Genomic DNA, 17650 nt, shown 5'->3' on the forward strand with positions numbered 1-17650 from the left:
ATATATACCTTATGGGGGCCGTCTTAGCACTTAGGGGCCGTTAGCCCTATAGGGGCTACTCGCCCTAATCGCCCTATGGGGGCCGTACGCCTGATGGGGGCCACTCGCCCCATGGGGTGTTGTCGGCCGGGAAGCCCGGGTGACAGGGCACGCCTAGGTGTAGCCTCATAGGCGACTCCACGAACCTCATCGTGTTTGGCAGCCTAGTCGCGTTACATACTTCCTCAAGATACTGCTCTTACTCTTGATCCTATCCAGGCAGTAGTTCGCGACATCGCTGGAGTTCTTGTCCCCACTATAGATACTGGAGTTCATCATAGCTACGTAGCTGTACCTCTACTCGCCCCCGGTCGCGAACCCGAACGGCATTATGTACGCCGGACTATTCTGGTCCTTCATGTGCTTGTAGCCCTTGTGCACGGTACACCAGGAGATAACGACCAAATCCCAGGAGTTACAGACGAAGATGAACACATTCTCGAGCTTGACCTCCGTCCACCCGTACGCCACGACTGCAGGCGCCTACGTGATCGTGGAGCCGAGCACGGCCACCCTCCTGATGAGGAACGGGCTCTCTTTCTCGACGCTGTTCATGTTCGCGCTCGTGGTCGTGGTGTGTTTTTGCAACGTGTGGGTGGAGACGCGTATGGACATGGATAGGGTGGTGGGCCGTGGAGTGTACACGGTCGTCCCACTGGTCACGGGCCCGACTATGTTCTGTCCGCGACGATAGCTGTGACCACGATGCACGTTCACACTGCTGTCCGCGACCCTCGCCCTAAAGCCCTCGAAGCACACGCACAGCACCTTCACCACCAACATGTCCTCGAACATGCTGATGTTCGTCCCGGCAGGCGCCACGACGGCCAAGTGCACGACCAACAACGTGCCACTGTCCACGTTGATGTTCGTGCACAGCAGTCTGACCTTACCCGCGTGGTGGAGGATCAACTCGGGTATCGTCGTCGTCCCGCACACATTGCACCTCTGGACGATGATTATTGCACAGGTTGATATTGTTGTACGACACCACGTACTTGGTGCCGATCCAAGGCCTGCTAGCCTTCGACGCCCGCCCTCGTCGTGACCGGGTCGTCGAATAAGCCCAGCTTCGCACCTAGGCACATGACGATCGCCATCAACGTGGTCGCGATCAGATAATGGTGCAAAGCCACCGTCATGAAATCATTAAGATCGGCTAGCAAGGCGTACGGCAACACGAGCGCGCTTAGGTCCGTGTTCGAGGATATCACCAGAATGGAGTACCTCGTCGAGGCGGGTTACACGATGGTCGTCATGGGCAACGCGATCGACGAGTTCAAGAAGAACTTGGCGGATATCAATGTGAACGACAACGAGTCTATCGGCCTACCGCCGCGCAGGTTATACTTCGTGATCATCAACATGAACGAGAGCAACGTCGACCCATGACCTGGTTTGTGGGCAACACGGGCTTCCAGTACGTGGACGCGAACCTGAATTACGGCCGGAACCTGCGCACGAACACGAACAGACTCAGCGCCTGGACGCAGATCCAGGCCCCGTACTGGGCTAAGATGAGAGCCAGAACCAAGTTCCTGTACGAGTGCTATATACCACATCCAGGCAACGACATGGTCGACGAGCCGGGTGTGAACATCGTCACGGGCCCGAGTAACTGCCCCATTCTCAAGTACGCTATGTTCTACGACGGGGGCGTCATCGTGGACGAGGACATCCTCAAGTCCGCGAGGATGAGGTTTCACTGAACCGACTGCGCCTTGCCGTACTCGACCGCGGTCGTCGTCAGCGGCACGGACATCCGCAACTACAACTCTATGCAGACGATCGTATCCCTGGGGACGCTGTCGGAGACTCGTGTATAGACGAGATGACAGTGCCGCTATTGACCACCACCACCAGCTCCACATTCAACTTCCCACCCGACGACCATCACCGTAGAAGCGGATATCGGCGTGGCGAGGAAGAGGAATAAGAAGAAACCGTGAGTATGTACGTCAACGGGTAGACGGTCATCTACCTGCTCACCGTCGCGTTATTGCACACAATCGTACTTGTTGTGACCGTCAGCTACATGTCGGTCTAGATCTACCCCCTCAACCCACTCGTTGGTGTTCGTACGCAGACCGAGCTTAGCACGGCGGCAGGTGGTTGCGCACCTCAAGTCCACGGTCGCCAACCCGAGCAACGGGCTCGACATCTGGGCTGCAGAGGGCCGGCTGGACGTCGCACATCAACAACATCATGGAGACGACCCCGGAAATCTGCCCGATCTACGGCGAGGACAGGAGCCCGGTGACGGCCGGTACGAACACGTGAGGCTGGGGCTGGACGAACCTCCGGAGCCAGTGTTATGCAAGTGCAGGAACCTGGTCAGGATCCTGGAGTCGGTCAGCCGGAAGGTAGCGAGCACGGCCGCCATCACAAACGCGTCGGACAACATGACCATGGAGTCCCTCCCGCACCCGAGCGTGAACATGGTCACGATATACGCCGTGTCGTAGAGACCGGTCAGGGAGGTGGAGGTGAGGATGGACGCGCGCCCCGCCAAGACAATGTTCGAGAAGATGGAGAGCGGGCTGTTCCCCGACGCCGTCACTCGCGATATCAGAGAGGTTGAGTGCACCTGGTGGACGGGCCCGGAGATGAACGTTAACGCAAAGGTGAGGAAGCACTCGAACAACGAGGCGTTGGTGAAGGTGACGGGAAGTAGAACGAGGATAGTACCCGGGTACATCCTGGCCGTATCGTAAGAGCACCGGGTTCGACGGGGCCATCAAGAGCGTGATGTATGACGTGGACATGATCGAGATCAGATCGGTCATGACGATCAGGAACACGAAGACGCACGTCACCGCGAGGAGGTACACGAACGACCTCGGGGACTCGTCCGCGGCAGAGTTCGGGAACGAGGGCAGGGCCACCAACAGCATGGTGAAGGCGATTCTGGGCGTCTGCGTAGGCATCGTGGTGGATCTCATGCTAGCAGGCTGCTACTTCGCGGGCGGCAGTAAACGCCCATGAGGGATTGCGTAAGAGCGACTGAATTCGATGCAAGCGAAGTAAGGATAACATTAAAAGATCACCTGTCTCGTGTCTTTCTGGGATGAGAGAAGGTCATCAGGGCGAGGAGCTACATGGTTGGCGTGCTCCTACTGTTGCGGGAGGGGCGTCCAATCTGGCCTGGCTGACCTCGCCCTCAGATTCTGCTTCTGAGTAACTTTGCAGCCAGTTCCTCTATAATGAAGTTGTCACTTAACAAGAACGTTTCCTGGAATGCTCCCTGCAGATTCCAATGTCCAAACCGCGGCCGTCCATACTCCGGACTCTCAACCGCGGTAGGTGCTGCGATCATGTGAGGGTCCTCCTCTCCGTCAGATGGGCGGCCGTTATGCAGCCAGGTATCTTAGTATGCACCGGTATCAAATGTCGGAGGATCTATGTAGGTTGTTGGAACTGGATCGAATCACACTGCACGATGTTGTACGTACTCCCAGACCCCGGTGAAGTGATCAATTTTGCAGCGGAACAGCTGCTTGCGGTGGAAGCTTTCACCGAACATTTGCTGTCGACGGCTGTGAGATTCACAACTTTGACGGCATCGAGATCGTACTCTAAGGATTCAATAGCTGGATTGATCGGATCATGACTGCATATGGTTATTAATGAGGTGTGAGAGCCATAGGAGCTCTTGCCCGCTGTAAAGATGCTGTCTAATGTCATTGAGGTGGACACTCCGGACAGAATTTTGCCACTGTTAGCACTTAGATCTCTCTTCCCCTCTTCCATGTGGCTGACGAGAACTTCTATGTGACGGAGAAGTGACGAGCAGCGAGAGGAGGCTGCGGATTTCTTCAGTGAACGGGTTTCCATCAATTCCGTCGTGGTGTTGACAAATGGCCAATTCTCAGGGTACTTTCGGTGATTATACCTACGTTTTCCCTTCTGTGAAACTCTTTGGGCGTATTCTTCATCACAGGTCGACCCTTGTTGCACTTAACTTCTCCTTGCTCCACTGGATATCTCCTGCATCTCTCGTGGAAGTTTGCCCGGTTTCCATGAGAAACGTATTTTGCGAAGTTGTACCCCTTGTATCTAGCATGGGCTCATCGTGATCGACTGTTAAGTCAACAACTTCAGTGCCTCCAGGCAGTCTGCAGATAAGCTGTGGGTCAATTGGAAGTTCGACGTCACTACATTTCGAAGAGGACCGCATAAGAGAAGGGCAGTCCTCTCGAGCTTCAGAGGCTGTTTGAAAGGGGTCAGTCAAGGAAGTTGGAGGCAACCCTTCAGTGCCAGAGATCTCGTCAAATTCCCGCATGCCGTTGGCTCCACTGCGCATTGCGCAGTGGAGCTGTCGTTCAAAGTCGTTAATTCCATGCCACCCATAAACGTCTGGTCGGAGCCCATGGTCAAGGCGTCTGACCATGCGCAACCAAGGGTTCTCCTGATGGCTCGGGTTTGAAAGCTCTTGATTGGATGGTCTGTGGACTCTCTGACTTGATCGCGCAGCATGCCCACCTTTTTTAGACACGTTGTCGAGGTCCGAGTCTGGGTCCTCGTCACTCTCTTTTGGATATTGGGGTTTTCCCTGGCACAGTTGTGGATGACCGTGCCAGTCTTGAAGGTGATACTGTAGGTCGGACTCGGCGCCAACCATTATAGGGCAGTCTTTATGGATGCAGGTGAACGGATCCGTCGGATTCAGGCTCTGGATATATTTTGCGGTACATTCAGAGATATGCAGCCGCCAGAGACGCTGCTTCGGAAATTCTTTCATCCGCTCACTCGGGGTTAGTTTAACATTCGCGAGACAGCAACCACAAAACCCAGCACATGCTGTGGCCCGATGGAAAGGGATTTCACGGTTGTCAAGGTTGTTTTGGCAGTGATTTTCCCAGTCTGTCTCGCTCGTTATCCAGGTGCTGCACAGGAAGCAAGATTCGGCGAAGCCATTCTGCCTCTCGTGGAAGGCACTCGGGCATTGACACACATGGGTCCATCGGTGGTTCAACGGAAGGCTAGGCGACCTGTCAGGAACTGTGACGAAGTAAACGATGGCAGAATTTCCCTTACCGGTGCATCTCCCTCTAGCAAGAAGGAACTAAACAGCGACCTTGTATGCGCCGTAACGGCTCCTGGTATGCAACCCGCAATCTTTCGTCCGCAGAGCAACAAGATCTCGAATGGCGCAAATGCCCTCCGGGCTCCGTGGTACGGCCGTGCAAGGGAAGATCAGCGCCAGGCGGTCGCGCTCAGGAATCATGTGACGGACAACACGATCGAAATAACTGCGGCGATAAATACCTTTAGCATTCGCATTGGAATGGGCAGTCTGAACTTTCCGTTGAGTTTCACGCCACTTCTTCATTACCTTGCCAATGAGTGTTTGGCGCTGATCGTACAGCACTCGACGTTGAGCCTTAAGCTAAGCACAGGCTTCCTGGGAGATGCTGGCCTTTAGATGAGTCGTGAGGACTTGTATCTGCGTGCAGAGGTGTACAAAATCTGGTCGACTCTCAAGCTCATCGTGTATCTTCGCCGGAAGTGCGAGTGGAAGATTCTGTTCTCTTCACATCGATGCGGAACGAAAGTCTTCCGTGAGATTTCGCCGTGATTCGAAGTCCAAGAAGGCTGCTGCGCCGTCCAGATTGCTCATGTCGTCCAGATGGTGCCCAAGAAGGAACTTCCAACTTCTCTGTTCGGCGAACTTCATTACCTGCCCTAACGAATAACCTCCATGTATGAACAATGTTGGCTTCTGACACATGAGAATACCAGGAGCAGGGCCGAATCAGCGTCGATCTTGATAAAGACCTCGCCTCGGGCTGCGCGTAGGCCTATCCCATCGGGAAACCCGGCTCTCTTCGCCCACTCTGAACATGCATGACTCCCGCTGGATTCATTCCTCGCCTTCGCAGTCGGTCCATCCACCGATATCTCTGGAAAGACTGGGGTCTCTAACACAATTTCCGCCCATTTCATGACCATAAAACTACTGTCCAATGGCGCTCTAGCATTCCAGACGTCTTCGATGGTGTAGTCTCTGAAAGCGCAGGCCGAAATGAAAATAGCGAGCAGGAACAAGAGGCCGTTTGTATACAATGGAGGAGTAGGGTTCAACGTCTCGCACACGGGATGTTTTGGCTTTTCCAGATGTGCATCGTTAGCAGCAAGAGTGAAAGCTCAGCGATCAGCATTCATAGTTTACTTCTTAGAGGTTTCACTCATGCCTCTTGCAAGCTCCCGCTTGAACCTTACCTTGATTTCTGGCTCTCCATCTTTCCACGCGCTCATGCAAATGAGGTCCTGGTAGTGGATATTAGTTTTCAGAAAGTTGTCCTTCGTCGTATTAGCCCTGGTTTCACACCTTGTACTTTGCCTGGGAAATTTCTCTTAATCTTGCGGAAGTCCAGCAGTGCAACTTCATTGCAGTACTATGCTCTACTCGGCTCCCTTCGTGGATATAGGTGTGGTAGTCTCCGAGCCAATAGTGCCCAGCTTTCTATTGTTAAAAACGTCGATTTTTTTCCATCGTAGACAGCGGGAGTTTCCATCTCGGCACATGTTCGCCATGATTTCCACTCTAAGTACGAAAGAAAATAAGAGGATTGCTGTGTGAAAGGCATTCGGGGTATTCACTTGGGCCATCGAATCGTGAACTTCTTTCGAAATTACCAGCTTCGTCTGCCTGTGCCACATCGACATGGACGCTCATACCTTAATCGGTAACGATTTAATCGTTCCATATTTTGCTTTTTATCGAGCCTTGGACTTGTTACGCATCCAATAAATTCCACAAAGCGCATCATGTCGCTCATTGTGCGAGGATCGTCTGTCGGAAATTCTTTCAGGTATGCGATATCTGTCAGTTTCCCTTAGCAGACGCAACTCAGCCCTGTTGATGACATCCGCCTCCCACAGCCTCATCATCCCCTCATACTTGGGTTTACTGGTATCAGCGAGCTCTGGGTAGAACGGATCGTTATCGATCTCGCCCTTATCCACAGTGAGGCCATCCTTCAAAGCCTGTGCTAACAGGTCGTCGGGATCCTGTCGTTTCGGACCTCTTTTCCTCTGCTTCGAAGTCATCTTAGATGCGTTGCAAGTGCTCTGGCGATGTATATCTAAGGGTAATAAATCAGTCTCTCCTAAACCTGGGTGTCATGAGCTTGGGAAGAGTGGGGAGGACACGACTTCTAGGATTAGATCATCTGGCGAGAGACAGATTGAATATTTAGACGTACGGAGGGACGGTAGGAAAGGGAGGGAGAAGCCATAGCTACCTCGAGGGTGACGGGTCCGTATATGGGAACCTTCGCACGCGAAGGGTACAAGCAGCCACACATCAGGAGCCAACCGACTGTAGAATAATCCTAGGATGAATGTGCCATGCTGTATTGCGAGGGTCGCTGGCCCCTTTTTGGCCCCTCGTCAAAACTTGACAATTTATGGGAGGGTCGATATCCAGGCGCATGCCACACCGGGCAAGCAGGGCGAAGGGTGAGTAGGGTGAAAGAGGCCAGAGCCGAACTTGAGCCGGGACTGACCCGGACCAGAGTAAAAGCGGCAGCCAGTCACGCGGAAAGCTCCGTTCGAGATGGTCAACATTTCGGCCCTGGAATACCGTGACGACGGCCCATTTGCCAGTGCTAACGCGAATGATAAGTCAGCCGCTTACGACTGGGGTCTGAGAGGCCCCCAGTACAAACACCCCTTCCGTTCTAGACAGCGGGCAATCCAGCACCAAGGGAAGTGCATACATCGCACATGAGACAGGGAAAGTTAGCTCACAGTTCTACATGAGTCAGGATGATGCTCGTGGTACAATATTATCCAGCCAGAACTTGCCTTGCGCCGCAAATCGGGATGCATTTGCTTATTTCAGAGCATCACGAAGAAGACAGGTCGCCTATCAGCCACAGATGAAGGGCTTGCTAATTGGGATCAGTTACTCTGGACAGTTCGGCCAACCGAAACAGCCATTCGCGACTCTCAGAGCATGTATGCGTCTCTCGAACGGAATTACGGCCTTGGGAGGGAGGACATGGTGATTTTGAGTGATGATCAGCATAATTTATACTCCCAACCTTACACGGAAAACATTCTTCGCGGGCTTCACTGGTTGGTGAAAGACGTGCATCTTATAGAAATTATCGACACATATAACCCGAGCCCCATGCACAAGATATCGTGTCCGGGCAGCTCCGTCAGGGGTCGAAACACTTCGGGATTGGGTGCGAAGCCTGAAATGGCCGCAGGAGAAACAGGATGAGGTCGAATTACCGTCGTCAAGCTCTCTCGACCATAGTGTTTGACCGCACAGGTGGGAGGATGCCACCCTCCTCCGGAGCGTTGGAAGCCATGACGCGACATACGCCGATGAACTCGTAGAATATGTTTGTGGGTCCAAACCTGGTGAACAGTACGGAGCCAGCCATGACCATTGAAAGTGACGATCTGTTGGCCGACTCGGACAATGTAGAACTCCCGTGACCGCTATGAGCCCGCACAGCTTCTCAAGCTTATGATCACACGTTGGATACCCACACCACCACACCGTCTCCGCATCGAGTCTGGTGGATTCAACATTTCATAACTTTCGTTGTGCTCGGCTGATTGCTCGAGACGGTCTCTTCAAGTCGCCCAAGAGATTTCGCAGCTTCAGATACTGCGCATGGACAATATGTCCCTATTAAGCTTCCTCATTTCATCCTCTCACCCCTCGTCGTTGTTTTGAGGGACGATCATATCGAGCCAGGCTGTGGAAGTGCTGGAATAAGCATTTGGTCAGAAGACTTGCGATAATTTGCGCCCAAGTACTCTCGGGCTCAGATGGCTTTCTGCAACCTACCACTGGAGGTGAGGATTGTCCTGGAAGGCCACCATCTCGATCGAAGGACCAGAGCTGTCGAGACACGCTGTGCACTTGATCTTCAAGACTCATCCTGGCCTCTTCGAGACGCTGATCGTCAGGCTGGCGCATGACTTCATCCTGATCTTCGTGCATCATCGATTGTGCAGGTGTAGTTCGCTGCGATCTTGCAAAGAGCTGATCCGTCTTTGCCACCAAAGTCAGTCGTGTTTCGTTCGCGATAACCGCCGGCCTAACCCAGTCATGGTTGGCTCGTCTGGCGGTCTGGTCCAGGGCATGCCTTGTGCGGGAAAGCGTGAAGAGCCTTTTTGACCTCCTAAGGCAATTCTCCATCCGAAGTTGTCCTCTCTCCCTACTTCGATCCTATTTCCCGGCCCGAAGCCTGAATGCAACGGCCCTTCAATTTTCACATTCGAGATTTGTCATTCGTGTCAAGAGATCCGATAAGGTTCACTTTTTGTCCATGGCTTCTGCGTCAGGCCCGTCGCCAATCGATCACGATCCTAGTTGTGTATGCAACACCCGTCGCAAGTATAAGTTGGAGGAACGGAATCTTGACATCGCGTAAATCGGTGCAGGACACCAACCCTTCTTGTTCGTAGCTTTATGGCCTGCTCAAAAGATTCCAGCGAGCCGTCGCTCTGGCTGCTCGACTGTTTAACCTCGGTCAGGCAAGAACGCCTCCTGGTAAGTGTCACATGCTCACGTTCTCCCAAATCACACTGACATACTTGCAGCTGGACATGCGAACCCTTATCACGGAGACGACAAACTTCATTGGAGTTTGTTGAAATTCTGAGGGTGCTCTTAAAGTCGTCGTGTCCTCTGATTTAAGGACACACTACTTGGCGATCGTGCAAGATGTGCAGTTTGTCCTGCAACCTCTTTTGTCAACGAGTGATTGTACGGACGCTGGTATGCCGAAAACAATCCGAGGCATGCATTGCCTAAAGAAGACAGTCACAACTCAAGACGCTTCTGTTGATGAAGAGTCCGCCGTGGTAACATTGTCCCCTAATTTGCCTCTGCCGTCTACAAAGTCACGACCTCTAAGCACTCTGGCGCAAAATCATCCCAGCACGACACTCTTAAGGAGCCTGTCATCCAGCCGATTACGCGAAACGCCGCGAATCAAGACACAGACGGCGGTCCCGTATCGTCCTTGACGCCGACGACTGGAGTCGGGACGCGGGACGGTACGCGGAAGCTTATTCAGCTTTACAACAATCGGCCTATGAAATGAGTTGCACCACGCTCCGACAGTACGAGCGCTGTTCTGCCTTCATTCCCGCGCCAGAAGTTGTCCACACAGAACCAGACCATATTGGGAAAGATAGTAAGTTCCACAGCAAGTCTGAAACGCGACCTAAAGCACTGATGTGGGCAGATTGGACTCGGCTACTGGTTCATTTGATTATGAATACGCCGCAGCCGGTCATCCGTGCAGAGTCAGCGAATTCGCCACCCACCCAGACTCCTCTACGCCGGTGATCTGTTTGTGAAGCTTGGAGTCGAAACGGGACGAACTCGGCCTATAATCGCATCACTGGTCGACCCTCCAGACCATCATTGGCGCCCGGCAGAAACAAGTACGGCGCAAGGGCGACAAGATAGGTGAGCGATAGACCCAGGACAGTTCCCGACATGCGCAGCTGAGTGTGATCAAGGTCTTACCCATGTACTGGTGGATTTCCTCAAGTACGATCTGGAAGGCGATCCTGAACATCGGCTCGACAATGGTGGTGCCCGCTTTGGCGAGCGTGAAGCCGCAGCAACAAGTCACAAGATCGAAATCGCATTGAAAGAGCCTGGCGCCGGACTACATCGACCTGCTAGGTTGACTCGATTCGAAGCCTGGGGATGAAGCGTCGACAAAACGGCATATGGTGACAAATAATCGCAAACTACAATCGACCATCGGCCAAGAGGTTCTGGAACAAAACCTTGACCTTTCAACATCCGTGGTGGGTACAGGCGGGGGCCAAACGACCGATAGATACCGCCATCAAGAAGTGGCAACGCCAGACAGCCGTCAGTTCCGTAAATCCACAGAACTTGGCGCGTGGCAGGATGGTGAAGACTGGCCAATTTTGGTCACTCCAATGAAATCGGAGGCCATCATACATTGCACGCCACTGGGTCTATGGAGCGGTATCTGTCCACGCTTGCCGATCACTGCAGAGTCAGCGCCGTTCGATCAACAGATAATGCGTATGACTGGCGATACAGAATGCATACCACCCATTGATTTAACAGGTCACTCATATGCACAAGTTGACCATATCTGAGCTTTTCGCACCACCAGTTCATTATGGAGTCATATTCCGCACCCAGCTTATGAGCTCAATCTGGGAGCAATTCGAACTTTCTCAGACGGTAATTCCTGCGTTGGGCCAAACAGCTACTTCCAAGCCGGGAGCGAACTTTATTGATCGTTTGTACCATGAAGTAAAAGATTTCTCCTATGTAGGCCACCCGTACGATCAACTTGGTCGCGGATGTTGGTGAGACGGCGGCATCCGTGCAGGAGGCTGAAGCCACAAGGTTCAAGGCGAAAGGTCCTTGGGTTTTCTGGTTGGCATTATCCCTTCAATGCCAAAGAAGCCGGTTCGGCTCCTGTCTCTATGCTCAACTCTTCATCTCAAGCCCCATCGGCGCCTAGAGGCTGCTGTGACAGCTAAATGCGAAGTGATCAAAGCTGCCTGAAGTTCACCACAGGCAAGCAGATTCTGCAGGGCTAGCGGCGAGGCACCCGCTTCCGCCCTACCCGAAGAACATGACAAGTTGACAGAACGGCCCCAGGAGCGATCGACTTTCCTCTCGCTGAGTATGTTCACAATATTGATACTTGCCATATCCTGGCCGATGAAGCTCGGGTGAACCGTCAACACTAGCTTTTCCCATATCCACCCCGTGTTTTTGAGTCAAATATTCATACCATCCATCACCCTTCCTCATCCACGGTGTTGTTATCACTCATCGCTATCGCTCGAGAGGACTTCTGTGATTCCGTCACCATCGCGAGCACTGGGTGTCGTTGTGCCAGACCCGAGGTAGACGTCCCGAATTTCGCTCTCTCTCACGAGTCGTCGGCACTTTGGGCAGCTTTTCTCGTCTCGGGCAGAGTATGAAGCTGCAGGCCGGTGCAACCAGTCGTCCAGACAACCCTTGCAAAAACCGTGACCACATCCAGTGAAGACGTTCATGATATTCTCTTTACAAATTTCACAACGTAAGAAATCGACCTGGTCCAATTTCATTTGCTCGGCTTCGAGATCTTTTGTCGACTGTGTAATGCGGCGATGCAACATCTTGATCGTTTCCCTGTTCTGCTGTAGTCTCTTACTCTGCGCCTGGATTATCTTTTGCAGGTCCTTGTTAGAGTGCTGGTATTGTGAAAGTTCCTGCCGATCGCGAGTGTTGAGACGGTCGATTTCGGCTTGTTTGGCCAGCAGCTCTCTCTTCAATTGTCGTGCCTGGTCCACGATCATGACAAACTTCCTTCTCATGTCCAGTGCGCTTTCCACAACATTTTCATACGCGTCGAAGATGTTGCAGTCATCCTCGTGGAGAAGCGAGTCGGCGTCAAAGTCGTAGCGTGCCTCGGGCATGGTCGGAGACTCGAAGAGCAAGGAGATGACAAGAGAAGAAGAGAAAAGGGTATCACGCTTTGAGCTTGAATTGATGGAAATTGTGGTACGAAGGACTATCTGAAAAGGTCGCTGGATCGACAGCGAGGATGATGTGGTGGCGCAGGCACGCTAGCACTAGCGTGGTCACGTGCTAACCTACTCGTGACAAAAGGTTATGGGAGGGGTGCCTTTATAGCTGAGTGAGTGACAACAGGATCGCTGGCCCCGCCTCCTTTGTCCATCTTCTGTTCCGTGGACATTAGTCTCTTTATCTGGCGCCACAAGTGACCCTGCCTCCTGGTCCCTGTCGCAGGCCAGGCCGTCGTTGCCAACTACGATTAGAAGGTCTCTTGTGTGGTCTCTTCACGCAACCCTTCCTGGACATCTTGAAGCACTACAACGACTCCCATAGCAACAGCTCTTCGGTGTCTAAAGGAGTTTGTCAGCAGCAATAAGAACAGCTCAAAAGACAATAGAAGAGTGACCGATCACGGGTGGCATGGTGAGGCAGACCCCACAGCATCTCACAACGACAACCCTTTCAGGGGTTCTGGCCAGCGAATTGGGTGTCTTAAGCGTCAACCAAGTCTCCACAGATGAACGCAGCAGTGGTGCAAGGTTGTCCTGGGATTCCGGCCATTGCCTCTCTTGCTTGTCCAAGGGTCCCAAGAAAGCGGCAGCCTACTTTGAACAAGGTTGTGCAGGAAGACAGGTGTTTGCCGAGGCCATCGAGCTTTAAGCGTAGCTGGTACAAGTACGCAAGCCCCTCCCAGCTTCTCTGCCCTGCCTCTCGTCCTTGCTCTCCCTCACGAGGTAGAGGCTTACAGAAATTTTCCGTCTTGGTGATCCATCATGGACCTTACTCGCCATCAACCTGGTTAAAGGTTTCGGCCATTTCACTTAGGGCGCTCGATCCTTCAGACACGCGGATCATTCATCCGATGGAGGGTGTGTTGGCAAAGTTTCATCGTTGTTGGAGCCGACATGCAAGGGAAACCACGAAGCCAGCACCGTCAGCCAATCTCGTCCAAACGCCTCACGCTCAGCCATGGCAAACGTCGAGGGACATGTGGTCGCGGCGATTGCACCAAGGGATCTTCGGAGCGACAAGGGAGAGACCGGCGATGGCGACGCAGACACATGTTTGTGTCCGAAATCACCTTGCCAGGCAAGCGCTGACGGGACGTGAAGGGTGAGCATCGTGGTGCTCCTACCCTTCACCTCCTTAATTAGAGACTCTCAGAAATCGACCTGGCACTTGTATCAGCATGACTCATGATCAACCCACCAAAGTCGCCGTGGAAGACCTTCCTTGCTATTACCCCTCGGTGCAATCATTTCAAGACTGACTACTGGTCTGGTGGTAAATACTTTTTGTTCCATCAAGAATATCGGATTGCCATCTGACGGAGCTCGAGACCACACCAGGGCCAATGAGTGAAATTCTTGTTACGGCCTTCGAGAGTTTGAATGTTCCTTCGGTGTATCTGTTCGATGGTTATCTTCTGAAGATCTCCGCCGGTCTTGTACGCAAAACGCTCTAAAGACGATGCTTGAAAAGCAATGGGAGAACCATTCGGTGCTCCATTCTCGCTCACGACGGCGCCAAGGTGAACGTGGAGTAAGTCTCTCTTCGGACGCTTTGACTGTGGATGACGAGCGCGGAGCTGGTGGCAGAACGCTATATTTGGTGTGACGAAAAGTTTGCTGGACTCTCAGGACCGGTAAGGATGACATGTCTTAGATCCTCGGGTCGACAGGAGCCAACAAGCATTCGCGGCGTTGATATAACACGCCATTTACATGGAGCTTGGAAGAAGGCGAAGCAAAGTATGACAAAATCATAGTGGTTGTGAAACGCCGATGATTACATTGGACAAGCTAAAGACTTTACGAAGGGCTTCAAGCAGTCACCCTGATGATTATCACGAGCTCAAACGCAAGTACTGTATCTCTCTCAAGAACTTGAAATTCTAGCTCTGACAGCGAGACTTCCGCTTGGGAGATCAAGGAGTTACCAAGGAGACCGAACAGGTCCCTGGATCGTATTCGCGGAAGAAGGACCAGGTTCGGCGTATGACTTCTCCGATAGTGTCTTCGCCGTGCCGGCTCTTTTCTCACTTCGATTTTACTATAAATAGGTTTTCAGCTTCTCACTTCTCTTTCGTACCCTTATGTCACCTTCATCTTCGTCAACCCGAGGGACGTGTTAGGCGGCAAGAGTGGATGCGAAACTACAGCGGGAGACGCGAAAAGCGTACTGTGCCGGTTTTCCGGGAATGGGACACGCCGACAGGCTGAGACCTGTTGAGGAGCCATTGTTCGCATGGGACACACACGATACTTGTGGGTCTGACTGTGCCATACCCTGAACCAGGCCACCAAACTGGACAAAAAAGGGAGCCCTGAGGCAGATCTGGGTGCTTGAGGCCCTTCGACGACAGATCAGGAAGTCCCGCGACGCTGAAACCGGGGGAACCCTGGCGTTGATGCTTGTGGGAGATTCGATTACAGATGGCGGAGGGATCACTGGCAATGAAATAGGACAAAAGGCCGGATGCAGTTAAAATAGACCGTGAGGAATACATCCGTTAGGGATTCCTCAAGACGCCACCGAAGCCAGTAGGGTCTTCCGAAGAGTCCAATGGGCCTGGGGTGGTCCTGGGGTGGTCCTGGCAGTTACCTACTAGGCACCAGAGATGTCGCTATCGCCGCTCACAAAGTGTAGAGGTGTTGCAGTTAAATAGATATTCTTTTGCTAGCAATCACAGAAACCTCTGCTCGACTGACCGCGACCAATTGTTACTCACTGGGTCTTCCCACGCCGACTTTAACTGCGAGTCTGACCAGGGGCTGTGATGCCACAGTTCCACCTTTTCAAACCAACGCCAACAGGGCCTTCGAGAGCTAAGGATTGAGTGGTGGAGAGGAGTAGATTTCCGACAGGCCAGAGACGATTTAAGGGGGCCTTTAAATCGGTCATTTTCGTGGCTTCATAACTTAGCTCGTAGAGGTTTTTGAGGGAAGCTTTTCGAAGATAAATAGATATTTCTAGGTAAACAAATTGAGGCCATTTAATAAAGGTTCGATAAGGTTTTGGTAGAGTTATTGATGAAGTTGTTGATGAAGTTATTGACGAAAACTGAGTTAGTAGTGGCGGAGATGGCAGTGGCGGAGATAGGAATTAAGATTAGGAACGGAATAATCATAATCTGCAACAGTCACGTGTTATGTGTTTTCAACAGCCAATCGATAAGCTCCGATAAGGCTGACCAATATAATTGCGCCCTTTCTGTCAGTTTTGCCGGTAATAGTGGCTCAGCCACGCTTCGCTAGACAATGAGTTGACCCCTGCTCAGACAAGAGAGGTAAACTAAAAAGTCTGAGACGACCCACGGAACGACTATTGTCCAGCCACTGCCTTCTACATCGCTTTAACATTTCTAACACACAGCGTGCTCGCGCAGCTCGTATAGGCTTGTAGCTCTCCATATATCCAGGTCGACCTGAGTCGACCTGGATAGTTTATCATGACCTGAACTCCGAATCAGGTACCTGTTCAGTCGCTCAAGTTTCGGAAAACCAAACTTCGCGAAGCCTTCAAGGCTGTAGGGGAGGTTGCCCCAATATCACAAATACGGAGAACAGAGCCGAGAATCGTACGACTTGGGCCCGGAGAGCAAAGAGTCCTTGAAGACACGGGGATAGCGGGATTGGCGTTCACGTGAGATCCTCTGCCGCGCCGCCTTCTTGCATGGTCCGCAGTGTATTACTCTACACGAATGACACTCGAACGAAGCTTGCGGTTTGCTGGCAGTTCGACGATGCGCCGCCCCAGCATCACTCATTGATGGTTCCGTCGCATGAGGCGATGCGGCGGCATCCCTAAGGAAGTTTTGTAGGGAGAATGGGAATACGAGTGCAATATGGATGTGAGAGGAATGACAATCTGTAAGGGAGTAAGGAAGGGTGGATGGAAAGCAAGTCGCGATCGAAGAGGCACAAGATGCCCAAATTAGTGGAAGAAAGCACCGTGCAGTGGCCACTCTCGTGGCCACCTCGTTCATACCCTGCCTCAAGCGGCGCAGCTGGTGAGGACAGCGAGAAGAAAGTTCGCGCCGAGGACTTAGTGAGTTGCCGACCTTTCTCTCCTTCCCTTTGACGTCCTGCAATGAATATTGTGCGGTCCCAGTTCGCCGCCCAAAGAATAGCAAGACCCAAGGAACGCGAACACAGCATGAGAGAAGAGCACCTCTTTGGCGGCTTCTCGATTTGTTGGCGAGTTCCAAACCATTGCGGTTCACCTTGATCTTCCTCTTCGAGTTGAGCGGACTTCTTTGGCGCGAATTTGTAAGAATAAGCTGTGGAAAGAGGGAGGTTCGGGAGCCGAGTCTGTTGATACTCTATCACTGCGAATATCGCCCAGCAACTTTGCAAACTCACGGGTTTCAACGCAGAGGTCTCGCAAGCACTCGTGACATTTATTGATGTCGACATCAAACGACGTACGGCTCTGGGGAGGACGGGAAACATCCCCTTGGGAAGAAGTACGCCTTGACTTGAGAACGTCGATTGGAAGTGAGAGTGATGCTCGCTATAAGGATTTGCAATCTGAAATTCTTGATTAATCGACAAAAGCTCAGGTGCTTTACTCTAGGGCTCCTAAGAAGACCACCTCGTGAAGGCCACCGCGTCGAGGATTCGACCAAAACGAAGGGATGAAAAAGAAGAAAAAGGAGCAAGTGGATGGCAACGGACGAGGTGAAACAATTCCGGGACCTTCGGGATTCATATGGCGCCATGTTCGAAGCCCGAGGAACGAGCGTCCGAGCGTCGAATGGTTGCGAAGATTAAAAAGGAACTTGTTTTTTTTTGCCGCGTCGCCCAATTTAAAGCACAGAGAGGACAGGCAATTTCTTTCTGCTGAGAATTCTCCTCATGCCACTCATGCAAGTAATGTCGACAGAATTTTATCAAGCGAACCGCTGGTTGAGCTGGTTGGAACGGCAGAAGTGAACAGGCAGCCATGCCTCTTACAAAGGAGGATAACGTGACTTTAGGGGATTTCAGGGGATTTGGGGAGATTGACCCTTTGCATGCCGCCGCCCGCCAACCTGACTTCCAACAACTTCATCTGAGCACT

The 17650-nt window shown here is 52.3% G+C and overlaps 6 protein-coding genes across 6 annotated transcripts; 3 read left to right on the forward strand and 3 right to left on the reverse strand.

Annotated features, from left to right (window-relative positions):
- Window positions 1-466: 466 nt before the first annotated feature.
- On the forward strand, window positions 467-1014 carry AYL99_12036 (hypothetical protein; the record flags this gene model as incomplete). Its single annotated transcript, XM_018843539.1, has 2 exons — window positions 467-613; window positions 661-1014. The coding sequence occupies 2 exons, from the start codon at window positions 467-469 to the stop codon at window positions 1012-1014; spliced, it is 501 nt and encodes a 166-aa protein (XP_018687119.1).
- Window positions 1015-1179: 165 nt separating this feature from the next.
- Window positions 1180-2504, forward strand: AYL99_12037 (hypothetical protein; the record flags this gene model as incomplete). Its single annotated transcript, XM_018843540.1, has 5 exons — window positions 1180-1344; window positions 1383-1723; window positions 1790-1857; window positions 1903-1984; window positions 2087-2504. The coding sequence occupies 5 exons, from the start codon at window positions 1180-1182 to the stop codon at window positions 2502-2504; spliced, it is 1074 nt and encodes a 357-aa protein (XP_018687120.1).
- Window positions 2505-2555: 51 nt separating this feature from the next.
- Window positions 2556-3024, forward strand: AYL99_12038 (hypothetical protein; the record flags this gene model as incomplete). Its single annotated transcript, XM_018843541.1, has 2 exons — window positions 2556-2663; window positions 2725-3024. 2 exons carry the CDS (start codon window positions 2556-2558, stop codon window positions 3022-3024), a joined length of 408 nt encoding a protein of 135 aa, XP_018687121.1.
- A 2700-nt stretch (window positions 3025-5724) lies between these two features.
- On the reverse strand, window positions 5725-6430 carry AYL99_12039 (hypothetical protein; the record flags this gene model as incomplete). Its single annotated transcript, XM_018843542.1, has 3 exons — window positions 5725-6147; window positions 6262-6309; window positions 6371-6430. The coding sequence occupies 3 exons, from the start codon at window positions 6428-6430 to the stop codon at window positions 5725-5727; spliced, it is 531 nt and encodes a 176-aa protein (XP_018687122.1).
- Window positions 6431-6759: 329 nt separating this feature from the next.
- Window positions 6760-7092, reverse strand: AYL99_12040 (hypothetical protein; the record flags this gene model as incomplete). Its single annotated transcript, XM_018843543.1, has 1 exon — window positions 6760-7092. The coding sequence occupies one exon, from the start codon at window positions 7090-7092 to the stop codon at window positions 6760-6762; it is 333 nt and encodes a 110-aa protein (XP_018687123.1).
- A 4755-nt stretch (window positions 7093-11847) lies between these two features.
- On the reverse strand, window positions 11848-12486 carry AYL99_12041 (hypothetical protein; the record flags this gene model as incomplete). Its single annotated transcript, XM_018843544.1, has 1 exon — window positions 11848-12486. The coding sequence occupies one exon, from the start codon at window positions 12484-12486 to the stop codon at window positions 11848-11850; it is 639 nt and encodes a 212-aa protein (XP_018687124.1).
- Between the last annotated feature and the right edge of the window lie 5164 nt (window positions 12487-17650).

The sequence above is a fragment of the Fonsecaea erecta genome, assembly GCF_001651985.1.
Source record: "Fonsecaea erecta strain CBS 125763 chromosome Unknown Scaff26, whole genome shotgun sequence".
Taxonomy (NCBI): Eukaryota; Fungi; Ascomycota; class Eurotiomycetes; order Chaetothyriales; family Herpotrichiellaceae; genus Fonsecaea; species Fonsecaea erecta.